At 34.6% G+C, this 27,666-nt stretch overlaps 1 protein-coding gene across 7 annotated transcripts in view; it reads left to right on the top strand.

Moving 5' to 3' along the window:
* The window catches only part of NBEA (neurobeachin), a 796,125-nt gene that overhangs the window by 116,755 nt on the left and 651,704 nt on the right, over nt 1-27,666 (top strand). For 6 of the 7 annotated variants that reach the window (XM_074216034.1, XM_074216037.1, XM_074216036.1 and 3 more), the window contains exons 7-10: nt 7,402-7,521; nt 7,834-7,980; nt 20,006-20,203; nt 20,955-21,088. In XM_074216034.1, the coding sequence (XP_074072135.1) occupies nt 7,402-7,521; nt 7,834-7,980; nt 20,006-20,203; nt 20,955-21,088 (599 nt within the window). Of the gene's footprint in view, nt 1-7,401; nt 7,522-7,833; nt 7,981-20,005; nt 20,204-20,954; nt 21,089-27,666 lie in introns of those variants that run through there. The other variant, XM_074216039.1, reaches the window with a different exon arrangement.

The following is a 27,666-nucleotide window of genomic DNA, read 5'->3' as shown; positions in this document are numbered from 1 at the left end:
CTTTCAGGAAGTGACATTTCAGCTGAGCCAAATAGATCTCAGAATCACCTGCTTAGAATTAATAATTGAATCCATGGAAGCTTATAAGAATACCATAGTAAATAGCATAATGGGAGAAGAGAAGAAGATACAGGTTGATTCCTTAAGAAATTCTCATGGTTAGTATTTGTGACCCTGATGAAGTAAGAAAAGTAGTGTTTTGTCATGTAGAAGACATAGAACAGCATCATGAAAACAAAGAGGATGAATTGAAGGACAAGAAGAAGAGTTGCAATCAAGAAGAATGAGGATTGAGAAAAGACCATTAGGCAGTTAAGATATGAGTGAGATTTCTAATTCATTCCAGCAAGATTCAAGACTAGACATTTTTCCTGATCTTCATGGGCTATCAAAGTTCTCTAAAAAATGGAATTATACAAGAGATAAAGCAATTATTAGCTGTCTCCAGATATCAAGAACCCAAGTAAGGTAACAATTTAATGAAAAAAATACCAGAGAATGCTAACCCCCAATGCTTATCATGTTTTCTCAGTACCCTTTACTCTCACCACCTCACTTCCCTCACACTTCTGTAGTAGAACTTGCCAGAACTCCATCTCCAACAGAACTCAACTCTAACCTCTCTCCTCCCAATTTCAGAAAACCAAAATGTGGAAAGTTAATTAGGCTGAAAGCTAATATGTCAGCTATCTGTTTTCCAACAGAGCTTAGCTAGAGAACTAAACAGAGGAAATTGTGGAACACATGTGGGAGGCAGTGGATGCTCCGTTCAGCTTGAGGGAAAGAGTGCAGTATCCAGCTGGGCCACTTCTGTCCTCACATGTAAATTACCTGTAGATTACCTGGCTTGGGAGGAGGCTGAAAAGACTTTGTAGTTCAGCTCCCTGGGAAATGATCATCAGAGAAAAAGAAGTGTAAGAGAGTAAGTGATGGGGAAATTAAAAACAACAACCACCCCAAATCACCAAAGATCTGGAGGAAGGAAAAAACTAAAGACCTTGAGCATAAACTAATATACCAGAAGGATATTAATAGCAGAAGGGAGTATAGCCTCAGATCAGATAAAAGAATCTAGACATTAGCAAGACAAAGGAAAATGAATTAACACCTTATCAGACAAAAGTCCTTGTTGATTTCTGAGACAGCTTGGAACTATACCAAGATATGTTCCTAAATGGTTTAAAAGAACAGTACAAGTTTTGAAGTCAGTATCTGTGGCCTGTAAAGCAGGACTGGCAAAATAGAAAAACTTGAGCATCATTGGTAATTCTTTAGAGTATTTTCAATTGAATGTTGAGGTTAGAAACCAGATTGTAGAAGGTTTAAAAAGAGAGTGAAAGGAGAGGAAATAGTCATTGACTATAAATGGCTTTCTAAGGAACTAATACTGGAGAGAGATAGAATGACAGCTACCAATATTTGAGACAAGTTGAGGGTGTTTTATGGATTTAATGGGGAGAAATAGGCATGTTTAGAGGCATCAGTGACAGTGTGTGTGTGTGTGTGTGTGTGTGTGTGTGTGTATATAAAATTATTAATAAAATGAGGATGTTAGAGAGGTTAATCTGCTGACTGAATTAGTATATTATACAAGGTGGGGGGATGTAGAGTACTTAACCTTGTCAAGGAAAAATTAATTTGAGGTGAAGTGAAGTAGAAGAGAGTAGTGGAAGACATTTGAGTGATGTTTGTAATCATCTGAGCCTTCAGAGACAAATATGGTGCATACTGCAGATTTATACATCTATACCTTAATTAGCAGTTTGATTAACTGCCTGTGGTATCAGTTGGGATAGGATGCAACAGTAGTAGTAAAGATTGCTTTCCAGTGTCCTTTTGCATACAGCAAAAGTCTCATATCTGATATTTTAGTGATATTTTCTCAGTTTTCCTCCTTTTCTTGGGTTTCTTGTTAATGATTTTTAGGGAGGGAAAGTGTTGTTACTTCTTTTTTTGATCTATGCAAAAAGATCAGAGGCTAACTGTTGAGCCTATTTTCACAGAGGAAGGGGACTACTTTTCTTGTCTTCTCTTCATCATTCAAATCAATTTGCTTTCACCAAAGTTACCAAATGCCCTTTAAATTGCCAGATTTAATGACATTTTTTTCAGTCCTCATCCTTTGAACCTTACATTCTGTGATACTTTGTCATCTCGTCTTCATATCCTCTAGATTTTCATGATGCTGTTCTCTTCTTATTCTTCTCCAATCTTTCTGAATTGGTTTCAGAGAGAGGATATAAAGTTTGTCTCTTGTTCTTGGTCTTCCTTGCTGGATTTTTATCTATGTTTCTCCAGCCAACTCTAGGTGTCTCTGATTGTTTTATCCTGAGTCTCTCTTTTTTTTCCCTTTTCTCTACTGTTTCCCTTGGTAACATCAGTCACTCCCATGAATTCAGTTATTTAATTTTCAGATCCCTTTGTCTATCCTTTACCTCTTTCCTGACCTCCAGTCTCACTTCTCTACACATTTTGGACATCTCAATATCATATCAAAATCTTAACCACTAACTTTCCTTCTAAATCTCCCATCTTCTGAACTTCCCTATAAATTTTCTGGGCACCATCATTCTCCCAGTTTCTTAGACTCTCAACTTATATTTCATCCTTAACAATCCAGTTGCTCTCATCCTGACTCCACTTCCATCCAAAACGTTTTCAGACCCTTTTGTTTATATCTTCACAGCATCTCTTGTGCATGCTTTCTTCTCTCCATGATGCTTCCAGAACTCTTCTACAGGCCATCATCACTTCATACCTGGATTATTAGAATAACTTTCTGATTGGTCCTCCTTCATGAAGTCTCTTTGTACTCTAATTCATGTTTCCCCATAGCTGACAAATTCATCTGAAAAGGCAAATTAGACCAGGTCCATATACACCCCTCCATAATCCACCAGTTATGAGATCCTGCGGCACTAGCCTCCTTGCTTGTCATTGTGCCAGACTCTCCATGTCCTAGGCAGTTTTACTGACTTCCCTCCATGTGTATGTCTCTCCATTTCTTCCTCCTAGCTTCTCTAATTTCCTTCAAATATCAATTAAAGTTCCACCTTCTGAAAGATATCTTTTCCATTCCTCTTTTTGTTTGTTTGGTTTTTTTTTTTGTTTTTAGGTTTTTGCAAGGCCATGGGGTGAAGTGGCTTGCCCAAGACCACATAGTTAGGTAATTAAGTGTCTGAGGCTGTGTTTGAACTCAGGTCCTCCAGACTCCAGGGCTGGTGCTCTACCCCCTGCACCACCTAGTTGCCCCTCCTCTTCAACTTTAGTAACTTTTTTATGAAATCATCCCCAATTCATTTGTATATATGGTGTTAACTTGTTTCCCTCAGTAGACTTGAGAGCAGAAGACTATTAGAAAAAGTCTAGGTGTGGCTAGGAGGCACAGTGGATACAGCACCGGCCCTGGAGTCAGGAATACCTGAGTTCAAATCTGACCTCAGACACTTAATAATTACGTAGCTATGTGGCCTTGGGCAGGTCACTTAACCCCATTTGCCTTCCAAAAAACCTTTAAAAAAAGAAAAAAAGAAAAAGTCTAGTTCTGAATTAGGGTATTAGTATTTGGAATGGAATGTATAGATAGATGCATAATCTATTCAGAAGAAACAATCGCTAAAACTTCTAAATTTCATATTTAGGAGAGGCGGAAGATAAAGAACTGACCATATGTCTGAGGTTATTAGTTTATTTTATTTTATTTTATTTTTTTGTTTTTTTAATTTTTTTTATTCTCATTTTGTACAAATGTTTTTTTTTACATTCCTTGTTTACAAGTAAACAAAATACCCCTCCCCCCATGACTATAGATAGATTTGCTTGGGTGAAAAAGTAAAGGGGAGAGAAAAAAAATTGAAATTAAAAAAATAATAGTAATAATTGTAGGTATGGCCAGGTGGCGCAATGGACGAAGCACCAGCCCTGGAGCCACGAGCACCCAAGTCCATAACCAGCCTTGTAAACCCAATAATCACCCAGCCATGTGACATGCAAGCCACCTGATCCCCACTGCCCTGCAAAAACCAAAAAGAAAGAAAAAAAAAAGACCCAAAAATAAAATAAAATAGTAATAATAGTAGGGGTGGCTGGGTGGCAGACAGAACATTGGCCCTTGAGCCAGGAGCACCTGGGTCCAAATCCGGCCCCAGACACCCAAAGATCACCATGCTATGTGGCCCCAGGCAAGCCACCCAGCCCCACTTGCCCTGCACCCTCCCCCAAATAATAATAACAAAAAATGTGCTTCAGTCTTTGTTCCAACACCATCAACTCTGTTGTGGGTGGATCACATTCTTTATGATAAGTCCATCACAAAAGTTACTTCCATATTTTTCCAGTGTTGCCATTGCTGATCACAACTCCCTCCTTTCTTATTTCTCCACTACCATGTACTATATTTTCTCTCTCCTTTCACTCTGACTCAGCTGTAGGGTAGCTGAGTGGTGCATCAGACAGATCCCTGGTCTTGGGGGCCAAGAAGCTTTGAGCCCCCATACCACCCCTTAGGCCCAGAATCCACCTGGCCCTGTGGTCCCGGACAGTCCTTCCAATCCCAGCCCCTTGCAGAAAGTAAAAAAGAAAATGTGTTATATCTGACCACTGTCCCCCCATGGTCCATCCTCTCCTCCTTTATTCACATCCCCACCCCTCCCCCCTGCTCCCCTGCTCCTTCTTACTCCAGATGCCTATACCCCATTGAGTACATATGCTGTTTCCTCTCCTAGCCTTCTCTGATGAGAGCAAAGGTTCCCTCATTTCCCCTTGCCTCTCCCCTTCCATATCATTGTAATAGCTCAATGTAATAAAAAAAATCTTATTATGTGAAATATCTTGGACTATTCCCCCTCTCCTTTTTCTTTCTCCCATTCCATTTCCCTTTTCTCCTATTGACTCCATTTTTACACCATATCTTATCTTCGAATTCAGCTTTCTCCTGTGCTTCAACTATAAAAGCTCCCTCTACCTGCTCTATTAACTGAGATGGTTCATATGAATATTATCAGTATCATTTTTCTATACATGCAGCTCATCCTCATTAAGTCCTTCATATTTTCCCCGCTCTCCTCCAATCTCCATGCTTCACCTGAGTCCTGTATCTGAAGATCAAACCTTCTGTTCAGCTCTGGCCATTCCAAAAGGAACCTTTGAAATTCCCCTGGTTCATTGAAAGTCCATCTTTTTCCCTGGAAGAGGACATTCAGCCTTGCTGGGCAGTTCATTCTTGGCTGCATTCTAAGCTCTTTTGCCTTCTGGTATATTGTATTCCAAGCCCTATGAGCTTCCAATGTAGTTGCTGCTACGTCCTGTGTGATCCTGACTGCAGCTCCGTGATATTTGAACTGTGTCCTTCTGGCTGCTTGTAATATTTTCTCTTTGACTTGGGAGTTCTGGAACTTGGCTATAATATTCCTGGAGGTTGGTTTTTTGGCATCTCTTTCTCAGGGGTTGGTGGATTCTCTCCATTTCTATTTTGCCCTCTGCTTCTAGAATATCAGGGCAATTTTCCTGTAGTAATTCTTTGAAAATGATGTCAAGGCTCTTTTCCTGATCATGACTTTCAGGTATTCCAATAATTTTCAAATTACCTTTCCTAAGTCTGTTTTCCATATCAGTTGTTTTTGCAATGAGATATTTCACATTTTCTTCTAATTTTTCATTTTTTTTTTGGTTTTGAAGTATTGATTCCTAATTTCTGGTAAATTCATCAATCTCCCTGAATTCTATTCTTTGTCTGAAGGATTTGTTCTCCTCAGAGAGTTTTCTTATCTCTTTTTCCATCTGGCCAATTTTTCTTTTTAAAGCATTCTTCTCCTCAATAACTTTTTGAACTGTTTTATCCATTTGACCTAAGCTGGTTTTTAGCATGCTATTTTCTTCAGAATTTTTTTGGATTTCCTTGACTAAGCTGCTGACTTCATTTTCATGTTTTTCCTGCATCTCTCTCCTTTCTTTTCCCAGTTTTTCTTCCAACTCCCTCATTTGATTTTCAAAGTCTTTTTTGAGCTCTTTCATAGCCTGAGCCCAATTTCTGTTTTTCTTGGAGTCTTTAGATGAAGGAGCCTATGCTTCCTCATCTTCAGACTGAGTATTTTGATCCTTCTTGGGCTCATTTGCAAAATATTTCTCAATGGTCTTCCTCTTGTTTCTTTGCTTGTTCATTTTCCCAGCCTGAGCCTGTTTTTTTGGGGTGCTTCCTGAACTCTTGGGACACTCCCACAAGGGTCTCAGTGTATGAGGCTCTGTCCTCCCTCCTGGTCTGTGAATGACCATATGCGCCCCCCTCTGCCACGGGCCAAGTTGGGGAGGGGGCTGCTGTTCTATGGGGGGGGCCTAGACTGTGATCAGGATCTGAATGTGGTCAGAGCCCCAGAGTCCTGTTCCAGAGGCAGAGGACAGAGCTCTGCAGTCTCTCTCTCTTCACTCCCCTCCCTCAGCTCAATGGGCTCATGCCCTGGGGGCTCCTGCTTACCAGCTCCCCTGCTTCTGTTTCCTGGATCAGGGCTGGGGAAAGTCCAAGCTGCTCACTGTGTGCCCTGAGGGCTGGGCTCCACGTGCTCGCTCTGGCAGAGGTCCCCCGCTGTTCCCCCACTTTGTGCCTGGTGCTCCCCGGGGTGCAGCTCAGGAGACTCCCCCACTGCTGTGAGCTGAGACTCCCAGCGCCCTGGGGCTGCCTCTGGGAGGCTGAAGTTCTTTGGCTCTGGCGGGCTGCCCCTCCGATCCCAGGGAGCAGAGCCTTTCTGCTCTTTTCCAGGTTACCTTGAGTAGGAGAACTGCCTCACTGGGACCCTTTGTGGGTTCTGTCTCTGGAAAGTTTAGTTAAGAGTCCTTAGCTGATGAGTTTTATCAGAGAGCTCCTAAGACTGGATCCCTTCATGTCGCCATCTTGGCTCCGCCCCCCTGAGGTGATTAGTTTTAACAGCAATAGGAAGATCAGAAAAAGTGGAGGTTTCAGAGAGAAGAGGTGGTATTTGAGAAGAGGTGGTATTTGATTTTAGATTATAAAGTCTTAGATTTTATTTTTTTGGCCTCAATAGAAAACATTCCCTTGGCAAACAATTTTTGATAAAGTTCATTAAATGATAGCCATAAACTATGGACCAATTTCATCTCTTCCTGTTCTTCTGTATGTTATTATGATAACAAAGATTCAAAAATCAAATTAATAAATATTTAGCAGTTAGCAGATTTGGTAAAGCAAACCACTTCTTTATTTTGGTTAGTCTGAAATACATAGTTGGAATCAGTTGGTTTAAAAGTGAATTATAATTCTTTTTCTATGTTGAATTGGATTTTATCATCTTATGTGATATGAGCATTTTTAAACATTTTTATTTGTTGTAATTATTAGAAATTTATTTATGAAAACTATTCCTGCCCTTTCTTTTTTTTCATTCCCTTAAGTGGTACATGATCAGCATTGTTCATATCTACAACCGTTGGAGAAATAGTGAAATACGATGTTATGTTAATGGTCAACTGGTTTCATATGGTGATATGGCCTGGCATGTTAACACAAATGATGTAAGTTTATTTTCTATTATTTTTAAGCTTTTTGTCTGTCACTTATTTTTACTATTTTGATGTGATAGAACTAAGATGGTGGTGGTCACTGTCTGAGAAGTTATCAATGAATATTGAAAAGTATATTTTATTTTTTAAGAAGAAAAATGCGAGCATTATGTTAAGAAAATTACTGCTAAAGGTTTATTTGATCTTAATTTTTAATTATGTCACTTATGTTTTATAGTAATGAAGGGAAAAAGTATTTTGTTTAGATGTCATTCAAAAATGCTACATTTGACACTGTATGTGTACTTTTTTATTTTTATGCAGAGCTATGATAAGTGCTTTCTTGGATCTTCAGAAACTGCTGATGCAAACAGAGTGTTCTGTGGTCAACTTGGTGCAGTTTACGTATTCAGTGAAGCACTCAACCCAGCACAGATATTTGCAATACATCAGTTAGGACCTGGATATAAGGTGGTAATTAGTATCTTATTAAAATTTTTATGAGTGATATGAAATTACAGATATAAAATGTTATATATTTAGTATAAGTTCTTTTTTAAATTAAAATAGAAGGAATAGTAATTTTTGGAATTAAAGTCTGACATTCTAAGATTTATATAATTTCCATTATCCTTTTCTTAAGCTTTTTTTTTTTTTGCTCCCATGTTCTTATGTGGTTACCCTTTATTGGATTTTATGATATTGATAAAGTATTTTGCAAATTTGCTATTCAAAAATAATAAACCTGATAAAGCTTATTTTTATGAGACTGGAAAAATAAATGTGAAAACAATGCAATAAAGAGAAAAAGTTCAAAAAAACTTGGGAACTGGACCACTACTGTAGATTTTTGTGATCATGTTTAACAAAACTCTAGAGTAATTTCCTGATGGATATTGGCTATAACTGTCAGTCTGACAGTTGAACATTGTAACAGAAAATTTTCATGGTTTGGCAAGAGTTGGGCATTTTGGTTTGGAAGATTGGATCTTAGAATTGAAAGAGAGCTTACAGTTTCCAAGTCTGTCTAAAACAAAATGAGAAAACCATCATGCATAGAAATTAAATGGCTTACTCAAGGTCAGAAGGTTAATATCAGATTTGGCAAAGGACCTCACTTCATCCCGATTTTTTAGTCCAGTGAGTTTTCTATCATACCACAGTGAATTCTTTGTTCTATGTTCTTATTTCATAGAGATGTTGCCACACATTGTACAGAGGTCACTTCCTGGAGAAAGGCCAGGAAATTCAAGTGATTGGGGAAAACTTGCAAAATAAGAACAAATAAAAAGTATCACTGTTGTTAAAGTTGATGTCATTAAAAGGTGTTTAAATGAGGTTTATTGTTTGTTGACACTTTGTGAAGAATGTGAGTGAATCAAATGGTCATAATGTTGGATTTTTTGCTTTGAATAAGTTTATTTTATGTAAAATAGTCATTTTTATTTTTCTATATTTATTTTCCAATTACATGCTAAAACAATTTTCAACATTCTTCTTTTTTCAAGCTTTTGAGTTCCGCATTTTTTTTTATTATGTTCCCTTCCCTCTCCCCTCCCCAGGGCAGCAAATATTCTGATATAGGTTAAACATACACACACTTATTTAACATATTTCCCTATTAGTCATGTTGTGAAAAAAAGAATTAGAATTAAGGGGGGGGGACCATGAGAAAGAAAGAAAACACAAAAGAGGTTTTAAAAAGTGAACATAGCATGCTTTTCTCTGCATTCAGAACCCATAGTTTGTCCTCTGGATGTGGATGGCATTGTCCATAGTAGGTCTCTCAGGATTGTTCGTGATCCCCGGCCTATATTTCACTCAGCATCTGTTCATGCAGGTCTTTCCAAGTTTGAAGTCAGGCTTGCTGCTCATGGTGTCTTTACAGCACAATAGTGCTTTATAACATTTATATACCACAACTTGTTTCATCATTCCCCAATTGATGGGCATTCCCCTCATTTTCCAGTTCTTTGCCTCTATAAAAAGAGATGCTATGAATATTTTTATAAATGTGTGTCTTTTCTCCCTTTTTTTTATGATCTCTTTGAGATATAGATCAAGTAGTGGTATTGCTGGATCAAAGAGTATGCACAGTTTTATTGAGAAAGTTCCAAATTGCTCTCCAGAATGGATGTATCAATTCATAGCTCCACCTACAGTGTGCATTAGTGCCCTGGCTGAGTTAATATAAAATGACAATTCTATCCAACCAAAAGAACTATCAAAGAACTATCTTACAGAGGTAGAAAAAGTATTAACAAAAGAATATCAAGAGAATTAATGTAAAAAAATGCAAAGGAAGGTAGCCTAGCTCTACCAGATCTAAAACCATATTATGAAGTGGCAATCATCAAAAGTACTGGATAAGAAATAGAGAAGTGGGAAGTGGATCAGAGGAATAAATTAGGTTAAAAAAAAACCCCAGTATTTAGTGACAATGGTAATTTACTGTTTGATAAATCCGTAAAATGTGGAACTCAAAAACTTAAAAAAAGGGTGAATGTTGAAAACTATCTTTGCATGTCATAGGAAAATAAATATAGAAAAGAAAAAAAACGACTATTTTACATAAAATAAACTGGGGTATAAACTCACTATTTGACACAAACTGATAGGAAACTTGGAAAGTAATATGGCAAAAACTAGGCATAAACCAACATTTCACACTTTATACCAAGAAAAGATAATGGATATGGGATTTAGACATATAGAGTTATACCTTAAACCAGTTAGGAGAAGAAGCAATAGTCTCTTTTCCAGAGATATAGAATGGAGAGAAGTTTATGAACAAAGTTAATAAATCGCAAAATAGATAATTTTGACTGCATTAAATTAGATTTTGCACAAATAAAACCAAGACAACCAAGATTAGAAGGAATGCATATAGATGTGAAATGATTTTCATAGCTAGTGTTTCTAATAAGACTCATTTCTACAATGTGAAGAGAATTGAGAAAACTGATTAAATTTATAAGAATATAAGTCATACTTCAATTAATAAGTGGTCAAAGGATATGAACAGGAAGTTTTCAGATGAAGAAATTAAAACTATCTATAGTCATGAAAAAAATCCTCCAAATCATTATTGATTGGAGAGAAACAAATTAAAACAACTCTGAGCTACCATAAAATTGCCTAAAATGACACAAAAAGGAAAATTATCATTGTTGGAGAGGATATGGGAAAAGTGGGACACTAATGCATTGACGGTGGAGTTGTGAACTGATCCAGTCATTTAAATAGATTTTGACTGATTGCTTGTATAGTTTTTTTGCTTTTCTTTTCCTTGATGTCAAAAATTGATGGTGTGGAAACTGTTTACCAATGTAGACCAGCATTTTGACTGTTATTTGGCTTTTCATAGTCTTAGAGTATTATCATGGACTTTGGGAGGTAAGTGATTCAGCCCTCACAAACAGGTTTTACATGCCTGTGGTGGTAGGACATGAACCTATAGCAGTCTTTCTGATTCCCAGGTTACTATTGTCTCATGACACCTTTGCTTTTATGTATGTGGTTTTATGTCTAATCAAAACATTTACCAGGCAGCAAAGCTTGTATTTTTAAGATGTAATCAGTGGGAAAATGGACCACTTAATAGGAATTCATAACAAGTTATAGCTGGAATACCTATATACATTAAATAAGAGAAAGTTGTGCTTAAGTTTTTTTTACACATCTTGTTTGGATTGTTTGGAACTGAATTTTTATTGGCCATTGTTTTCAATATTGAAGATTTGGTATCTGTTATTTAATTTTGGAGTTGGTGGAGAGGAATTGAGAAGAGTTAATAGGAATAGCTAATGTAAGAGCTACACCCTTTCTGTACATGTTCTCTTAACTGCCTTTCATATTGATAATTGCTGTTGCCTCCTTTTGTGTCATTTGGATGGCTATGTTTAATATTTACTTAGGATTCCCATTCATTCTAGTTATCCCATCATTTGCAGCAACAGTTGATGATAACTTCTCTTGCATTTACTTACCCTCTCTATTTGGTATAAATTCTCTGTCTCTTACTTTTTTCTTGCCTTATGAAATAATTTAAAGTTCTAACACATTGATTCTTGTTTTGTTAGTACCATATAACATTTACATGATATCTCTCTTAAGCGTTTAAGAGATTTAGAATGTTAAAATAACCTAAAGTGATTTTATCATTTGATTGCTTATTACATATTTCTACTCCACCATGATTTCTTTAGGATTGATCTTCTAAAGGCCTATTCCTTGGCTGATTTGCATATCAAAGACATAGCTAGGTTCTTTCCTTCCTAAACCTACCTCAAATCTTTTGAAATATTATGGGAGATGGAAAAAAATGAACTTTTTTCTTTATGTACTATTCCTAATTTATTTGGGGAGAAGATTCTAGGATTGGTTCCTCTCTCTCTCTCTCTCTCTCTCTCTTTCTCGATTTCTTCTAATGGATGATGAATAATCCTTCATAATTTAAATTGATGTACTGTAAGTCTGGTTTTGATTTTCAAATAATCAACCCTATGGTGCTATAATTTTTTTAATTATAACATCATTACCTCATTTAAATGAAAATTTTTGCTTCCATGATAAATCTAAGGGAATAATTGAGGAGGAAGGAACTAAAGTATAATTTATAAAAGTATAAAATATAATTTTAAGAGTAGAAAGTTAAATGGAGTTCAGAACAGACCAAATAAATGAATCCTAATTTTTCTATTTCTACTGAGACCTGATCAAGAAGATAAATAGACATTTCACTATTTGAAACATTTCATGCTTCAGAAGATTGTTTTATAATTATTTTACTCAAACTGGTTACAGTTCTTCTATTTCTTATTAGATGTTTTCCATGAATTATTGTGATCTTTAGAATTTATCACTGGACTCAAGTTTTGGAGATTGAACATTTGTGATATTCAGATACTGAATGTTTCTGAAAATATTTCTGCTATTCTGATATTATTTCTGAGCATTCTTATGATAGACTTATTCTCTGTGGACTTTTCATTACTAGGCCTTTTCCTGAAATCTTTTCAGTTTGATAGGAAATAATATAATTTAAGGTGACTTCTTTAAAAATAAGAGGTTGTAAATCATACTTTCAAATACTCCACCTATAAAAAGATTTTGGCATTCTCAACAGTTATACATATTTGGTTCAGGAATTTCAATTCTTAATTTTTTTCAATTTACATTTTTTGTTTCTTTATACATTACTAAAATAGTCTTGTTGTAAGAGTAAACATAATCCACCCTCCCCCTTCAAAAATTAAAAACCTCATGAGAAATAAAGTGAAAGAAAGAAAAAAATGTGCTTCAGTCTGTGTTCTGATACTATCAGCTCTGTCTTGGATGGATCACATTCTTTATCATAAGTACATCAGAGAAGTTACTTCCATCCACAGTTGCTGTTGCTGATTGTAATGCTCTCCATCCATTCCTTCCCCACTACCATCTATTATATTTTCTTTCTCCCTTCACTCTGTCCCTCTTCACATGCATGCTATGGGGCAGCCGAATAGCACAGTGGACAGAACACCAGCACCAGGGTCAGGAGGCCCCAAGCCTACATCCCACCCCAGAGACCCAGCAACCACCTAGCCCCTTGGTCCTGGACAGGCCACCCAATCCCACCACTTTACAAAAAAGTAAAAAATATCTGACTATCCTCTCCCAGATCTACCCTCCTATATCAGCCACAACCCCCTTCCCTTCCCCATCCCCTTTCTCTCCTTATTCTTTTAGATTTTTCTACCCTATTAAATATATAAGTTGTATCCTCTCTGAGTCATTTCTGATGAGAATGAAGGCTTCCTCATTCCCCCTTGCATCCCCCCCCTTACATACCATTGCACAAGCTATTTCTTGACTTTCCATTTCTCCCAGTACATTTCCCTTTCACCCATTGACTCCATTTTTACAGTATATTATACCTTCAAATTCAGCTCTCTCCTGTGTCTCAGCTATAAAAGGTCCTTCTAACTGCTCTAATAAATGAGAAGGATCATATGAGTATTATCAGTATCATCTTTCCATGAAGGGATACGCATCATCATCATCATTAAGTCCCTCATAATTTACCCTTCTCCTCCGTTCTCTATGCTTCACCTGAGTCCTGTACTTGAAGTTCAAACTTTCTGTTCATCTCTGGGTGTTTCAACATGAACATATGAAAGTTCCCTGTTTCATTGAAAATCCATCTTTTCCCCTGGAAGGGGATGTTCAGTTTTGCTGGATAGTTTATTCTCGGTTGTAATCTAAGCTCTTTTCCTTTTGGAATATTATATTCCAAGCCCTATGAGCCCTTAATGTAGTTGCTGCTAAGTCCTGTGTAATCATGACTATAACTCCATGATATTTGAATTGTTTGTTTTGGCTGCTTGTAATATTTTCTCTTTGACTTAGGAGCTTGGGACCTGGCTGTAAAAATAACCTGGAGGTTATTTTTTGGGGGATCTCTTTCTGGAGGACATCAGTGGATTCTCTCAATTTCTATTTTGCCCTCTGCTTCTAGGATCTCAGGGCAATTTTCCTGTAGAAAGTCTTTAAAGATGAAGTCAAGCCTCTTTTCCTCATCATGACTTTCAGGAAGCCCAATAATTTTTATATTGTCTCTTCTGGATCTGTTTTCCAGATCAGTTGTTTTTTCAGTGAGATATTTCACGTTTTCTTCTATTTGATATTGTTTTATTGTGTCTTGATTCCTCATAAAGTCATCAGTTTCCTTTAGCTCCATTCTACATTTGAAGGATTTGTCTTCCTCAGAAAGCTTTCTTATCTTTTCTATCTGGCCAATTCTGCTTTTTAAAGCATTCTTCATCCCATTAACTTTTTGGATTGCTTTTTCCATTTGACCTAAACTAGTTTTTAACATTATTTTCTTCAGTATTTTTTGGATCTCCTTGACTACACTGCTGACTTGGTTTTCATATTTTTCCTGCATCTCTCATTTCTCTTCCCAATTTTTCCTCTACCTCTCTTACTTGATTTTCAACCTCTTTTTTGAGCTCTATCATAGCCTGAGCCCAGCTCCTATATTTCTTGGAGGCTTTGGTTACAGAAGCATGGATTTTGTCTTCTGAGTGTGTGTTTTGATCCTCCATGGGACCAGAGTAATTGTCTATGGTCAGGTTCCTTTTTTTCCTGTTTACTCATTTCTCCAGCCTGTGCCTGCTTTGGGGGTGCTTCCTTTTGTGTATTATTGGAACACCCCTGCAAGGACCTTAGATCCTTTAAGGTCTTATGGGAGACTCTGTCTGCTCTCCTGGCCTGTGAATGACCACAAGATCACCCCTCTGCCCTAAAGTTGTGAGGAGGGTGGAGGATCCCTGCTCTATGACAGTATGGGGGGGGGCAGAGACTCAGACTGTGACCAGGGTCTGAATAAGGACAAAGCTTCAGAGTTCTGTCTGAGGAACAAAGGAGAAATCTCGACAGTTCCCCTCCACTGTCTTACCTTCTGTGGACTGAGCACTCAGGGAGCAGCTGCTGGGCGGCTGCTACTAGACGGCTCCACAGGCCTGCTTCCATTTCCTGGGATCTGGGCTGCATAGAGGACTGTGGCTGTGCTGAGGAGGGCCACGCTGGTCTGGGCTTTGTGCTCTCTCTGGCAGAGGTCTCCCCGCAGATCTTCCAAGTTGTGCTTGGTACTCCCTGGGGTGGCAGGACAGGAAACTGCTTCTGCTACCCTGGGACTGTTCCCAGAAGACTGGAGCTCCTTTACTCTGGCACAGTGATCCTGGCTGTGCTGCCGCCCCCCCTCTATCCTCATGGAACAGAGCCTTCCCATGATCTTCCAGGTTATCTTGGGCTGGAGAATTGCGTCACTGTCTCCAGAAAATTTAGTTAGAGGCATACTTTTAAGGTTTTTGAAATATTTTGGAGAAAACCCCTGGAAAAGCCTCTTCTCATGCCTCCATCTTCACTCCACCCCTCATGAAATTTTTAAAAAGCAGATAATCCTCTTTCTGAAATTATCAGTTAGCCCTACCAAAAAGACTTTCATAAGATCCTCTTTCACTCTCATTTATGAAAGGAGAGATATTCGCTAGTGGAGATCTGTTTAGATGTAGGGACAATTTTTTATTTTTGTTGGCTACTCATAATTTCTAGCTCCTTGCTTAATAAAAAATTAACAGTACTTAAGGCATTCTTTGGATATTATTGTAAAAAATTATAATAGGAATATCATATGCAAAAATAAATTTGTTAGTATAGCACTATTAGGATCATAAATTGCTTTGCTTAAAGCAACCCTTTGCTGTAGATAATGCAGCTATTACCTGTTTTACAGTTAAGAAAATTAAGACTTTGAAAGGTTAAATGACTTAAAATATCAGAAATTCTACAGGTAGTAAATGTGGAAGGCAGTGTTTAATCCCAATTTCAGTAATTTTTTATGTTGTGTCTTTGCTAATGCACATAGTATTTTAAACAAAAAAGTGTCAGAATTATTTTTCTGTTGTTTAATTTGATTGAAGAAATATTTAAAAGTATTATATATATATATATATATATATGAGAGAATGTTATAGATTTTGAGGATCAAAAGACAAAAATGAAATGCCCCTTATCCTTAAGAAACTTATGTTTTATAAAAGGATATAATATAAATACAAGGATAATTTATGAAGGGAGAGAATATGTCTGAGAGGATCAGGGAAAGGCTTTACTGAAGAAATATCACAGACTGAGCATTGGAGGAAGATAAAGTTACCATTTGGAAAGAACATTTCCAGATTTGGGATTGCTTATACAAGCACATTAAGATATGGAAAGATGAATAATAGTAAGGTGAAATAAAATTGGAAAAATAGTTGGAACCAGATTTTGGAAGGTCTTAAGTGCAACAGGTTGATTTTGTTATTTTATTGTTGTTTAGTCCATTTCAGTTTTGTCCTATTCTTCATGACCTCTTTTTGGGTTTTCCTGGCAAAATCCTGGAATTGTTTGCTTTTTTTCTTCCAGCTCATTTTACAGAGGAGGAAACTAAGTCAGACAGGGTCAAGTGATTTGCCCATGGTCTTAAAGTATCTGAATTCACATTTTAACTTAGATCTTCCTGATTCAGGCCTGGTACTGTTTTCTATAGTACAAGCTAGCTTTTTCAATAGAAAATATGATCTGGGGCAGCTAGGTGGCGCAATGGATAGAGGACCATCCTTGGAGTCAGGAGGACCTGAGTTCATTAGTTGTGTGTTAATCCCTTTGGCTTGCAAATACCAAAAGAATATGTATATGTATATGAGTTAGCTAGATCTATAGCAAGTGGAAAGACTCAGATCATTATATCCAAACAAAAGCTTATGAACATGGGTGACTAAAAAGATGGTGGTACACTTCAGCAGAAAAAGGAGAATTTGGAGGAGGGGTATGTTTGAGCAGGGGTAATGAAGATGAGTTCTGTTCCCAGGAGAGAGATATAATGAACTCTAGTGTAGGAGAGGCATTAGGGCTATATTCCTTGATCAGAGTTTCATCAGTGTAAAGATAATTTAATTGTTAGAAGTAGATATACATAGATGCAAATAAAAAGCAGATGTGCATTTATGTATCTGTTTATATATCTAATACAAAGATTAAAGTTAATAAAGAGAATGATTGGTGGGTCAGATGATAAGAGAATAAATTTAATCAAGGGCAGAAAGAGAAAAATAATTTTTTTTTTCTGGTGAAGATATAAAGGAATTAGATATAGGATATATGGAAACATGCTCTCATTTATTTTGAGTTAAAGTTGGAGATGAGGTCATCTTTTGTGGATGAGTAAGTTGTCAGGTAGCAAAAGAAGAAAAAGAGAACTTTGAATAGTTTTATCTTGGACAATGAAAAATTAAAGAATTTTTCTGTATTATTAAGGCCTGTTTTTGTTTGTATTGAATTCAGCTTGTTTCATAACTTTCCATTTGATTTCAGTAACTTGTGAGCAATTTAAATGTATTTCATATTTTTTATATCTGTGATTTTACATGTGGGGGTACTTTCATCAATACATATTCATCAATACAATTATCAATACATATTTGAACACTTGGTGTTTGGTACTTAAGTCTTTCAAATTACTCTGACCAGTCTGGTGATGATCTTTTGCAAACATAGCTAAGCCAGTCTTAGAACGATAATAAAAGATTTTCTCATTTGATTATACTTGATGGGGCTGGCATAACCTTAAAAAACACCCAGGGCCACCTCTGTATCCTGATGATGCATTACTTAGATGATGCATTATTTAGAGAACTTTAAATGTAGTAATGTTAAATTGCAATGATCATTTATTATATGTTTTGTCTTTCAGATTTAAAGAGTATAGATAAATGACAGTACTACTTAAATTAGCTTATTTTTTCAGTGCCATCTGAATCAGCCCACCAAATCATTATTTTGTAGAGCCCAAAACTATAATAATGAAAGAACAAAAGAATATTAAGGAAAATAATGAAAAAAATAGGAAAGAAGGAAACCAAATATCAAAATATTCTACAAAACAGTAAGCATCAAATTGACATGGTACTAGTTTAAAAAATAGGAAGACCAATCCATAGAAAAGATTAGGACTATACAGAAACTAAAGTAGCCTGAAGTTGGAATATCCAAGAAACCCCGACTATTGGATTCCAAACTCATTATTCAACAAATATTATTGAGAAATGTGAAGAGCAGTCTGGTAGAAATTAGACTTAAACTAGCAGTAAATCTCAGTTAAGTTCCAAATATATTATGTAAATATTTAAAAGTCACATGATAAATTAGAGAAACAAGTAAGATGGTTTTGGTCAGCTCCATGGAAAGGAGAAGAGTTAATGATCAAAAAGGGGTTTGGGGGAATGGCTAGGTGGCACAGTGGATAGAGCACTGGCCCTGGAGTCAGGAATACCTGAGTTCAAATCTGACCTCAGATACTTAATAATTACCTAGCTGTGTGGCCTTGGGCAAGCCACTTAACCCCATTGCCTTGCAAAATAAAGGGGGGGGGGGTGTTGAAAGAATAAAAAATCAGTGTTATTGTGTTGACAACAACTTGAGCCATATCTAAGCATTTCTAAAACTTTGTTAAATTTTCAGCATGCACATTTACACCTCAGAAATAGGACAAATATTACAAATAAGGGCTTGATTTATTGTTTTGTTGATTGTCTAGACATAAAGTAATGGAGAAATGCTAATAATGCAGATTAAACTTCAACTTTTGTCATTTGTATACTTTTTTTTCCCTGGAGAGCCATTTGTTAAATATTTAACTACATACTTTTGGACCAAATTGACAATTTACATTTCCTAAAATGTCTCCTAAAATGTTTTGAAATAGACAAAGCCAGTATTGTTAAAATGAGAAGGAAAATAGTTTACTAGGCAAAAAAAAAAATCATTGTATGAAATTTCTCTGATAAAGGTCTTATTTTTTTTTAAAGATTTTAAAGTAGGGGCGGCTAGGTGGAGTAGTAGATAAAGCACTGGCCTTGGAGTCAGGAGTACCTGGGTTCAAAACCATTCTCAGACGCTTAATAATTGCCTAGGTGTGTGGCCTTGGGCAAGCCACTTAACCCCATTTGCCTTGGAAAATCCTAAAAAAAAAATATATTAAAGTAATTAATATTAATGTAATTAATTCAGATTTATAAAAACAAGGAAGCAATTTGTCTGTTGACAAATGGTCAAAAGATTTGAATAGAAAGTTTTCAGATTAAGAAATCCAAACTAGCACAAAACCATAAGGAAAAGTTCTGATTCACTAACAGAGATGCCAATTAAATCAACTCTGTTCCATCTCATTGGCAAGGATGACATAAAAGGAAAATTACATATTGAAATAAGTATAGTGTTATGTTATGGAACTGTGAAATAGGCTAGCCTTTCTGGAAAACAATTTGGAACGTTGCCTTTAAAATTGCTGAACTCTGCATACATTTTGACCCAGTTGGTATCACTGCCAGAAGACAAAAAAGAAAAACACCTCTTTGTCTGTGTGTGTGTGTGTGTGTGTGTGTGTGTGTGCTGCATTTGTTCTTTTTATAATATCTAATAACTAGAAATAAGTGAGTGTTTATCACTAGGGGAATGACTGAAACAATTATACTTTGGGAATGTAATGAAATACTGTTGTGTCATAAGAAATGAATAAAGGAAAATTTAAAAGAAACCTCAGAAGGGTTATATGGACTAATGTAGAAACAAATAAAATAATCAAAACTGAGAGAACAATTCATATAACAACATACTTCTGAAGTATTTGAGCATTTTGATGAATGCAAGACCAATCATAGTTCCAGAGGACTAATGATGGTACATGCTTAGAATGCATGGATCAGACACCCATTTTGTGACATGGAGAGTGATGAAATTTATCTTGTTTGTTACTTTAACTGTGCATATATATATTTTTTTAACAAGACTTTTGTTTTACAAAGCAAAAGTTTCAGGGAGAGAAAGTAAATGCTTGTCAGTTAAAAAAAGTCAATATTATAGGTTACTTTTAATTTCAGAATATTTATTTTCCTATTTTTTTTTTTTACAGAGCACTTTCAAATTTAAATCTGAAAGTGATATTCACCTTGCTGAACATCATAAACAGGTTCTATATGATGGGAAACTTGCAAGTAGTATTGCCTTTACATATAATGCTAAGGCTACTGATGCTCAACTATGTCTAGAATCATCACCCAAAGAAAATACATCTATTTTTGTACACTCCCCACATGCTCTCATGCTCCAGGTGGGTTTTCATGCTCTATTCAATATGAAAATGATAATAATCTAATATGTGCTATTAACCTTTCTCCTCTTTTATTTGTTTTGTCTAAGTTTAATTATTGTCTTCCATTTTCTTGGCATAGGATTTTCTTCGATTTCAAAATTTACCTTATCAATTTTTAGTGGCAAATGTATCTTTTATTGCTTAGTGATGGTATCTAGTTTAATTTAATTAGTTTCATTGAAATACATTTAACATTTTTATTGCTAGCTGAATATATCCCTAGTTATTTAATGATAGTAATATGGTATATGACATATCAATCTGCTGTCAGAGTCTCCTGGATTCATGTCCCAATTCTGACACCTTACCAGCATGATATTGGACAAGTTTTTTATAGAATCAGAGAATTTAAGGGTAGGAAAGGATCTCAGAGGCCATCTAGGCCAACTCATATATTGAGGTTTAATTTTTAGGAGTCCTAATTTTTTCCATCTGTAAAACGATGGAATGATCTAGAGAGCCTGTCAGGTCCCTTCTTGATCTGCCTCCAACTCAATATATGATCCTACTTATATTTTTTAAATTATATTGTTATAAATTATATGCACTATAATATTCCATATTTACATATGACTAAAATTTACAGGCTATTTTAAAAAAAATGTTACATTTTATTATAACATTATAGTGTTATACTGTTTATTAATAGATGGTAGTATGTGTTTAGAGAGAATATTAATTCAGTATTTAATGTATTTTTTAAATATAGGATGTGAAAGCTATAGTAACACACTCAATTCACAGTGCAATTCACTCAATTGGAGGTATTCAAGTACTTTTTCCTCTTTTTGCACAACTGGACAATCGTCAACTCAATGATAGTCAAATGGAAACAACAGTCTGGTAAGTTTTCTTTGATATATATGTATAAAAATTTTGATATTTAATGTTTGGAGAACATTTATGGTATATTTAAAAAGAAAACCATATCATAAAACCTGATTCTTGACTATTAAAATGATAATATACAATTTTAAAGACACTCAGATTTTCCTAACTAGCTGAAGGGAGGACTTGTTAGCTATAATTTAGAGTAAAAGTTTAGAACTAGGCTTACATTCGCAAGGTTTTTGTTTGAGTTACGTATAGGTGTTGTGTTTACTTGAAAAGAATACCAGAGAAAATGTTTATCTATTTTATATAATGATTTGACTGAAAGATAAATAATTTTATCGCAATGAAATTCCTTTGTTATGCTGTTCTTAGGACACAGGGCAAGAAGGATATTGATAAGTGCTGGGATTTTTCATACTTTGGCTATTTGCAGTTACATTTCAGGGAATTCATGACATGACCATGTTTTTTATAATATCATGTAATGATAGTTTTTAGTGGAGACCTCTTATGATTGTTAGAAGCAAATTCTTAAAAGTTGTTTTTGTATTTAAAAATAATTCAGTTAATGCATTCCAATTTAATGTTACACATTAGAATAATATATGCTACAAATAAATTATGAAGTGAGAGATCCTGTATGTGAAATTTTAATTACTGTTAGGTTAATTTAAAACGGAATTGATATATAGGAGCATCAGTACTTTACTTAGATACCAGTTAAGGAAAATGTTTTAAATTTATATACATGTATAGGGTGCCCATATTTGATAATTTTTGAATTGGAGAAAAATTGATAAAATTAGGTTATAAAGAAATTATTCTATGATTCTGTGTCTTGATTATTTAGCTTATAACAGTGCATTATAGCAATCTCAACAATATTGCCCCATAATAGAAATATTACATATATTTCAATCAAATAACAGAGAATGAACAAAAAGTGACACTAAAGTAAATCTTGCAACTTATATCTAGTGTTCATGTAGCAATATGTTACATAAAGAAAATCAGTAATTCTGTGATTTGTTCCTACTGTGATAAAAACTTGATATGAGACTTTTATTATTGTTGTGACCTTTATGTTTTTACTATAGGAAGGATACTTTTTTCTTTCTTGATTTATTGAGAGATGTACTTAATGATAATTTGATGTAGTTGAAGTGCTCTGAACAGAATTTCTAATACAAAAATAGTTGATAATGAAATTCTGTTACTTATATTTGCCCTGAAATAATTTAGATCATAATTTTTTTTGTCATCGGTCTTGCATATATTAAATGTTTACTATGTGCACAGAGCTGAACTAAAGACTAAATAATACAATTTGAGGATTAGGGGAAATAATTAGCAATATAACGTATTTGATTTTGTGCCTCATCAAGAAGATAACATATAACTGATCATGGATTGTTTTTTACACACTTAAAAATGAAAGGGTCTTCAGTTATTTAACTATTCCTTTGCCTCAAGGCAGGACTATAGATTTAATATATTGTTGTCATTGACAATTCTTTAAAAATCTGAAGATAAGTTTTTGCCACCTTACTTGCAATCTTTCTCAGTTTTAAACTTACCATTATATAAAGATGTGAATTCGTGTGTGTGTGTGTGTATGCACACACATATATTTGTGTATATGTGTGTGTATATGATTATATATATATGTGTGTGTGTGTATCTGTATCTGTATGTGTATGTATATGTATGTGTATATGTATATGTTTATATATATGTATATAACACCTAAATATCTCTGGTCTTGTCTTTGTATTAAGGAAGAGGAAAAAAGGGACAACTAGAATATTTTAGTGTTCAAACGCTTCCTTTCCCCCTTCCTGTTTTTTAACCTGAGAAACTTATCTCTTTGAAGCTTCTCTGTTTTGATTAGGATATATGCTTGAAGCTATCATCTTATAAGACTATCGTTTAATTCTTAGACCTATATTTTGTTTTATGACTACTGTTGTGTCTTCTTATGTGATTAATTCTTTTTTGTAGAATTGTTAGTTTTCTTGACTACCATATAAATTGATATCTGGGGGTATAGTTTATATATATACATATATATGTATATACATATATATGTATATATATTAATTAGTCTAATAGCAACAGGATCTTCCTGTACTTAAAGGCCATATGTATGTGGCCATAAGCCAAGAATCTTTAGCACTTCCTGATTCAAAATATAATATATCCTTTTCGAATTGGAAGGCCCTTTGAGAAGACAGTCATTCTTCTTTTAGTCAGAATCATTCCTAATGATCTCTTTTATTTTTAAAATTCTTGGGAGAAGATTTTGGTAAACAGTCTTTTTATATTTCATTCTAATGCATAATGGAACTCATTTTGAGGAAATTCTTTGTTCTCACCCAGAAGCCATCTATAAGGAATTTGAATTCTTATTTTTTGTAAAAGATTATCTATCACCTGTTCTATTGAAGAAAAATGTGATTTGAGGAAATAAACCTAATTTCAGTATTGTAGAATGTTAACCCTTTGACTTCTTATTTCAACATAATACGAATGTATTAGTTCCCATGCCACTTCCTGAATACTTCCAGAGTAGTCCTTTCACAATTCTCATCCCTCATTCCCCTTTTGTCTTTTTGCTTGCCACCTGCTGGTGGCAAATAAGAGTAGTACTTTGAATTTCTTTGGATCTAAATTTATTCTATACCAGAAACAAAGTCAGTCTGTGTTTGAGACCAGAAAAGGTTAGATTGTTTTAAAAGGTTGATAGATTATGCCAATAATTCCTTTTATTTTCACTTCATCTCTAAAGACTGAATTTTATTTTAGTGAACTTTTTGATGGTTTTAGAATAATTATTTTATTTTTAAGATTGAGTAATCTAATTGTGTAGAAGGAATTATAAAAGTTTAGTGTGAAACAAAATATCCAAAAGGACAATAGTTCTTTTTTCCTTTATGTTATTAGAGATTGTAATGCTTTTATCAAGAACATTTTCTTTTTTGGAATATTGCACAATGGTGTAGAAATTTATTGTGTGGAATGGTTTATCTTCTTTAAGAGACTGTATGATTCTATTCAGTCTTAACAATTTGATTTTCAGAAGGTATTTTATGTCATTAATGACTTGAATATTTTATTTGGTCATATGTATTGACATAAAATTCCTATTTTCAGGCCAATTTATGCATGAGGTTATTGTAATGGTGATGATAATTTATTTTGAATCATTTACCTTTTTTCCTCTATCTTGTTGGCTAAAAATCTTACTTGATAACCCGAGATTGAGATGGCAGGAGGGATCTATAGGTGAATACTGTGTTTGTTTAAGTTTTTTTCTCACATTTCTATTTTTTATTTCAATTAATATTTTCTCTACTTCCCAACTCAGTCCCTAATTTAAAGATAGAGACCTTGTAAAATATGTATAGTTAAGCAAAACAAATTCCACCATTGTCCATGTCCAAAAATGTATGTCTCAATCTGTATCTTGAATCCTTCTCTAGTGTGTTAGATGAGTAGCATAGATCATCATCAAAGTTTTGATATCATGGTCATCACATTATAATTCTTAAGGCAGACAATAGCAGTAACATTTCTTTGTACTCTTACCTAGCAATTACAGTTTCTTACATCTACGACTCTTTTGAAATGGCTTGACTGTATCATCTGTTTCTATCTTCAATACTAATAAATTGACTTTGGGTTGATAAAAATAAGACAAAAGAATTAATTGCTTGATAGAAATAGGGTAGTGTAATATATGATAGCTTTTCTTATTATGATTGCATTGGTGTGAATAAATTAATATATTTCCTCTTTCTTCTCCCCACACATTCCTTCCAAACTGAATCGTATCCTTCTAATCTTTTGAATATTTGGCCCTTGGGATTTGGGCTTTGGACTGGAAGAAATATTGATAAGGGAAATCAAGGTTCCACAGGGAGATCTGGGAACTGCTTTTATATGGTCATAATCAAGATCAATTAAAGATCTCACAAAAATCACATATGGATATTGAAACACAACTGGAGGAGAAAGGAAAAGTCAATAAATACAAATTTTAAATGTCACAGTGTAATATGTGAAAAATATTTTGAATGTTGAAGGAAAGTATTTTTTAAAACTGTATTTGAGCTTATTTTTAAATAAAGTCATAGAAGATGAACCTTTGGAGTTTTAAATAAGGAACTGATTAGAAAAAAGAAGTGTATTGTTCAAAACCTGTTTTGTAGTTTTCTTCCTTTTAGGTCACACTTTAGTAATTAAAATAGAATTTTATGTACAGTATTGGCTATGAGGCTGGAATATAGTATTCATAAGTTTATTTTGGGTCTGATTGAACTATGTGAAGTTGGGTTATGGTTAGTCCAACATGTAGCTTTTCTGGGTTTGATTTTGTTTGCCTGAATTGTTCATTATAATTTAAGGTTTTGTGAAATGAATTATTTATTGTCAGTGAAATTAGTTCTTAAAGGAACCATGCCAGTCTTATGGTAAAGCAGAAAACTTTTCACTCTGAAAGTTTATAGGATTGATGAGTTTACATTTTTGATACCAGCATTTTTCTTAGATTGAGAGCATATCCTGATAACTGCCCTTTAAAGAGCTGCTAAACAGTAATGATTTCAGCCAGTTTGTTTTATGATCTGATTTCCTTTGTTCTTCTGAACCTAGAAAATTCAAAAACTATTTAATCATCTCCTCAGTAATTAAAAAAAATTCAGTCAATTAATAAGCAATTCTTTAATATTCACCATGTGCCACATACTGTGCTAAACTTTGAGGAGGCAAAATAAAAAAACAGACATCTACTATCCAAAATCAACTTGTTGCCTTCTTTTCTAAGATATGTTTTAAATCATAAAAAGAAAGAGGAACAAAATTAATGTCCTATTTGAATTAATTACTTTTCTTATGGGGGGCTCTTAAATGAGAAAAGTAAATTAAAGTACTTTATTTCCAAAGAGACTTTTTCTTTTTTTCTTTTTAAATTTAAGGCAATGGAGGTAAGTGACTTGCCCAAGGTCACACAGCTAGGCAATTATTAAGGATTTGAGGCCAGATTTGAACTCAGTCTTCCTGACTCCAGGGCTGGTGCTCTAATCACTTTGCCACCTAGCTTCCCTGAGATTTTATTTATTTTATTTATTTTAGGGGGTTTTTTTGGAAATGGAGTTAAGTGGCTTGCCCAAGGCCACACAGCTAGGTAATTGTTAAGTGTCTGAGTCTGGATTTGAACTAAGGTACTCCTGACTCCAGGGCCAGCACTCTAATCACTATGCCACCTAGCTGCCCCGCCCTGAGATTTAAAATAAAATTTCTTTTGTAATTTTATTTTAAATCTCAGGGCGTCTTTATTTTTAAATATATTTTATCCAAATAATTTTGAACCCTGAATTTTAGTTATCATTTTTTGTTTTATCTTTCTGATTTTTAAATTTGTATAATTGAGATGAAAGTTTTTTGTTGTATAAAGCAAATGAAATATGCCAAATGTATAGAAAAAGGTAACTAAGAAATTCTTTCAGGGCAGCTTGGTGGGACAGTGAATAGAGCACTGTCCCTCATGTCAGGAGGACCTGAGTTAACATCTGGCCTCTGACACTTCTTACTTACTTAACTGTATGACTTTGGGCAAATCACTTAATCCCATTGCTTTGCAAAACAACAAAAATTCTTTCAGATTTCAGTGCAATAAAATGGAATTTATATGCAAATTAGTTTGTAAAACATAAATTACATTGATTAGTCTATTTGAAACAATGCAGAGAATTTAATGCAATATTCACAAAGTAACTTTTATTTTTGAAATTACTTCTTTCCCTCTGAGGGATTATATTTGTATTTAAAAAAAATCTTAAAAATTTCAATTCCTTGATAGCAAATTTAGATGCCATTGATTCCAATGATCAATAATAGCTTCTTCATAATAAGATTGACTATCTTAGGCTTGATTGAGCCATATGTGAGTCTCAATATATTATATATATTGAAACTCACATTATATATAATTAAAAGCTCCTAAATTCTATTAATTTAACTTCTTGGATTGTTTCCCCTGCAGTATGACTAATTCATATTTCCTTACTGTATTATTTCAACCATTTTCAGAGGATTTCAACTGATTTATAGAGGAGTAACAACTGGTTTTTCTTCTCTGCTGATACAATAACTTATCACTCTTCTGTGAGTGGTTACAGAAAGAAAAACATCAAAATTATTTCACCAACTTTGAGCTTCAACTGAACATTATTCAGTTGACATAAAAATAGGAGAAAGATTGTTTATAATAAGTCTTTACCTGATTACATTCAAGCTGTCTCAGTGGAAACACATGAACATTTCCTATAATACTTGAAGCTAATAAGAGTGACTAACTCCAACCTGCCTGTTCTCTTTCTTTTGTCCTCTCTTACCTATCAGTGCAGGAGTGTATACTGTAGATGTTCACAATTAGAAACGAACTCAGGTCATTTAGGTTAACCTCTTTCTAATTAGGACCATCCTGAGAAGTAGGCATCCATCTTCAATTGTAAGACTTCCTTTGAAGTCAGTTCAAATAATTATTGTCAGGAAGTTTGCATATATTAAGCATACACTGTTCTGAG

This window comes from Macrotis lagotis, chromosome 1, assembly GCF_037893015.1.
Source record: "Macrotis lagotis isolate mMagLag1 chromosome 1, bilby.v1.9.chrom.fasta, whole genome shotgun sequence".
NCBI classification, from domain to species: Eukaryota; Metazoa; Chordata; class Mammalia; order Peramelemorphia; family Peramelidae; genus Macrotis; species Macrotis lagotis.
Note: the sequence above shows the minus strand (reverse complement) of the source record. Positions and strands in the feature narration are given on the sequence as shown.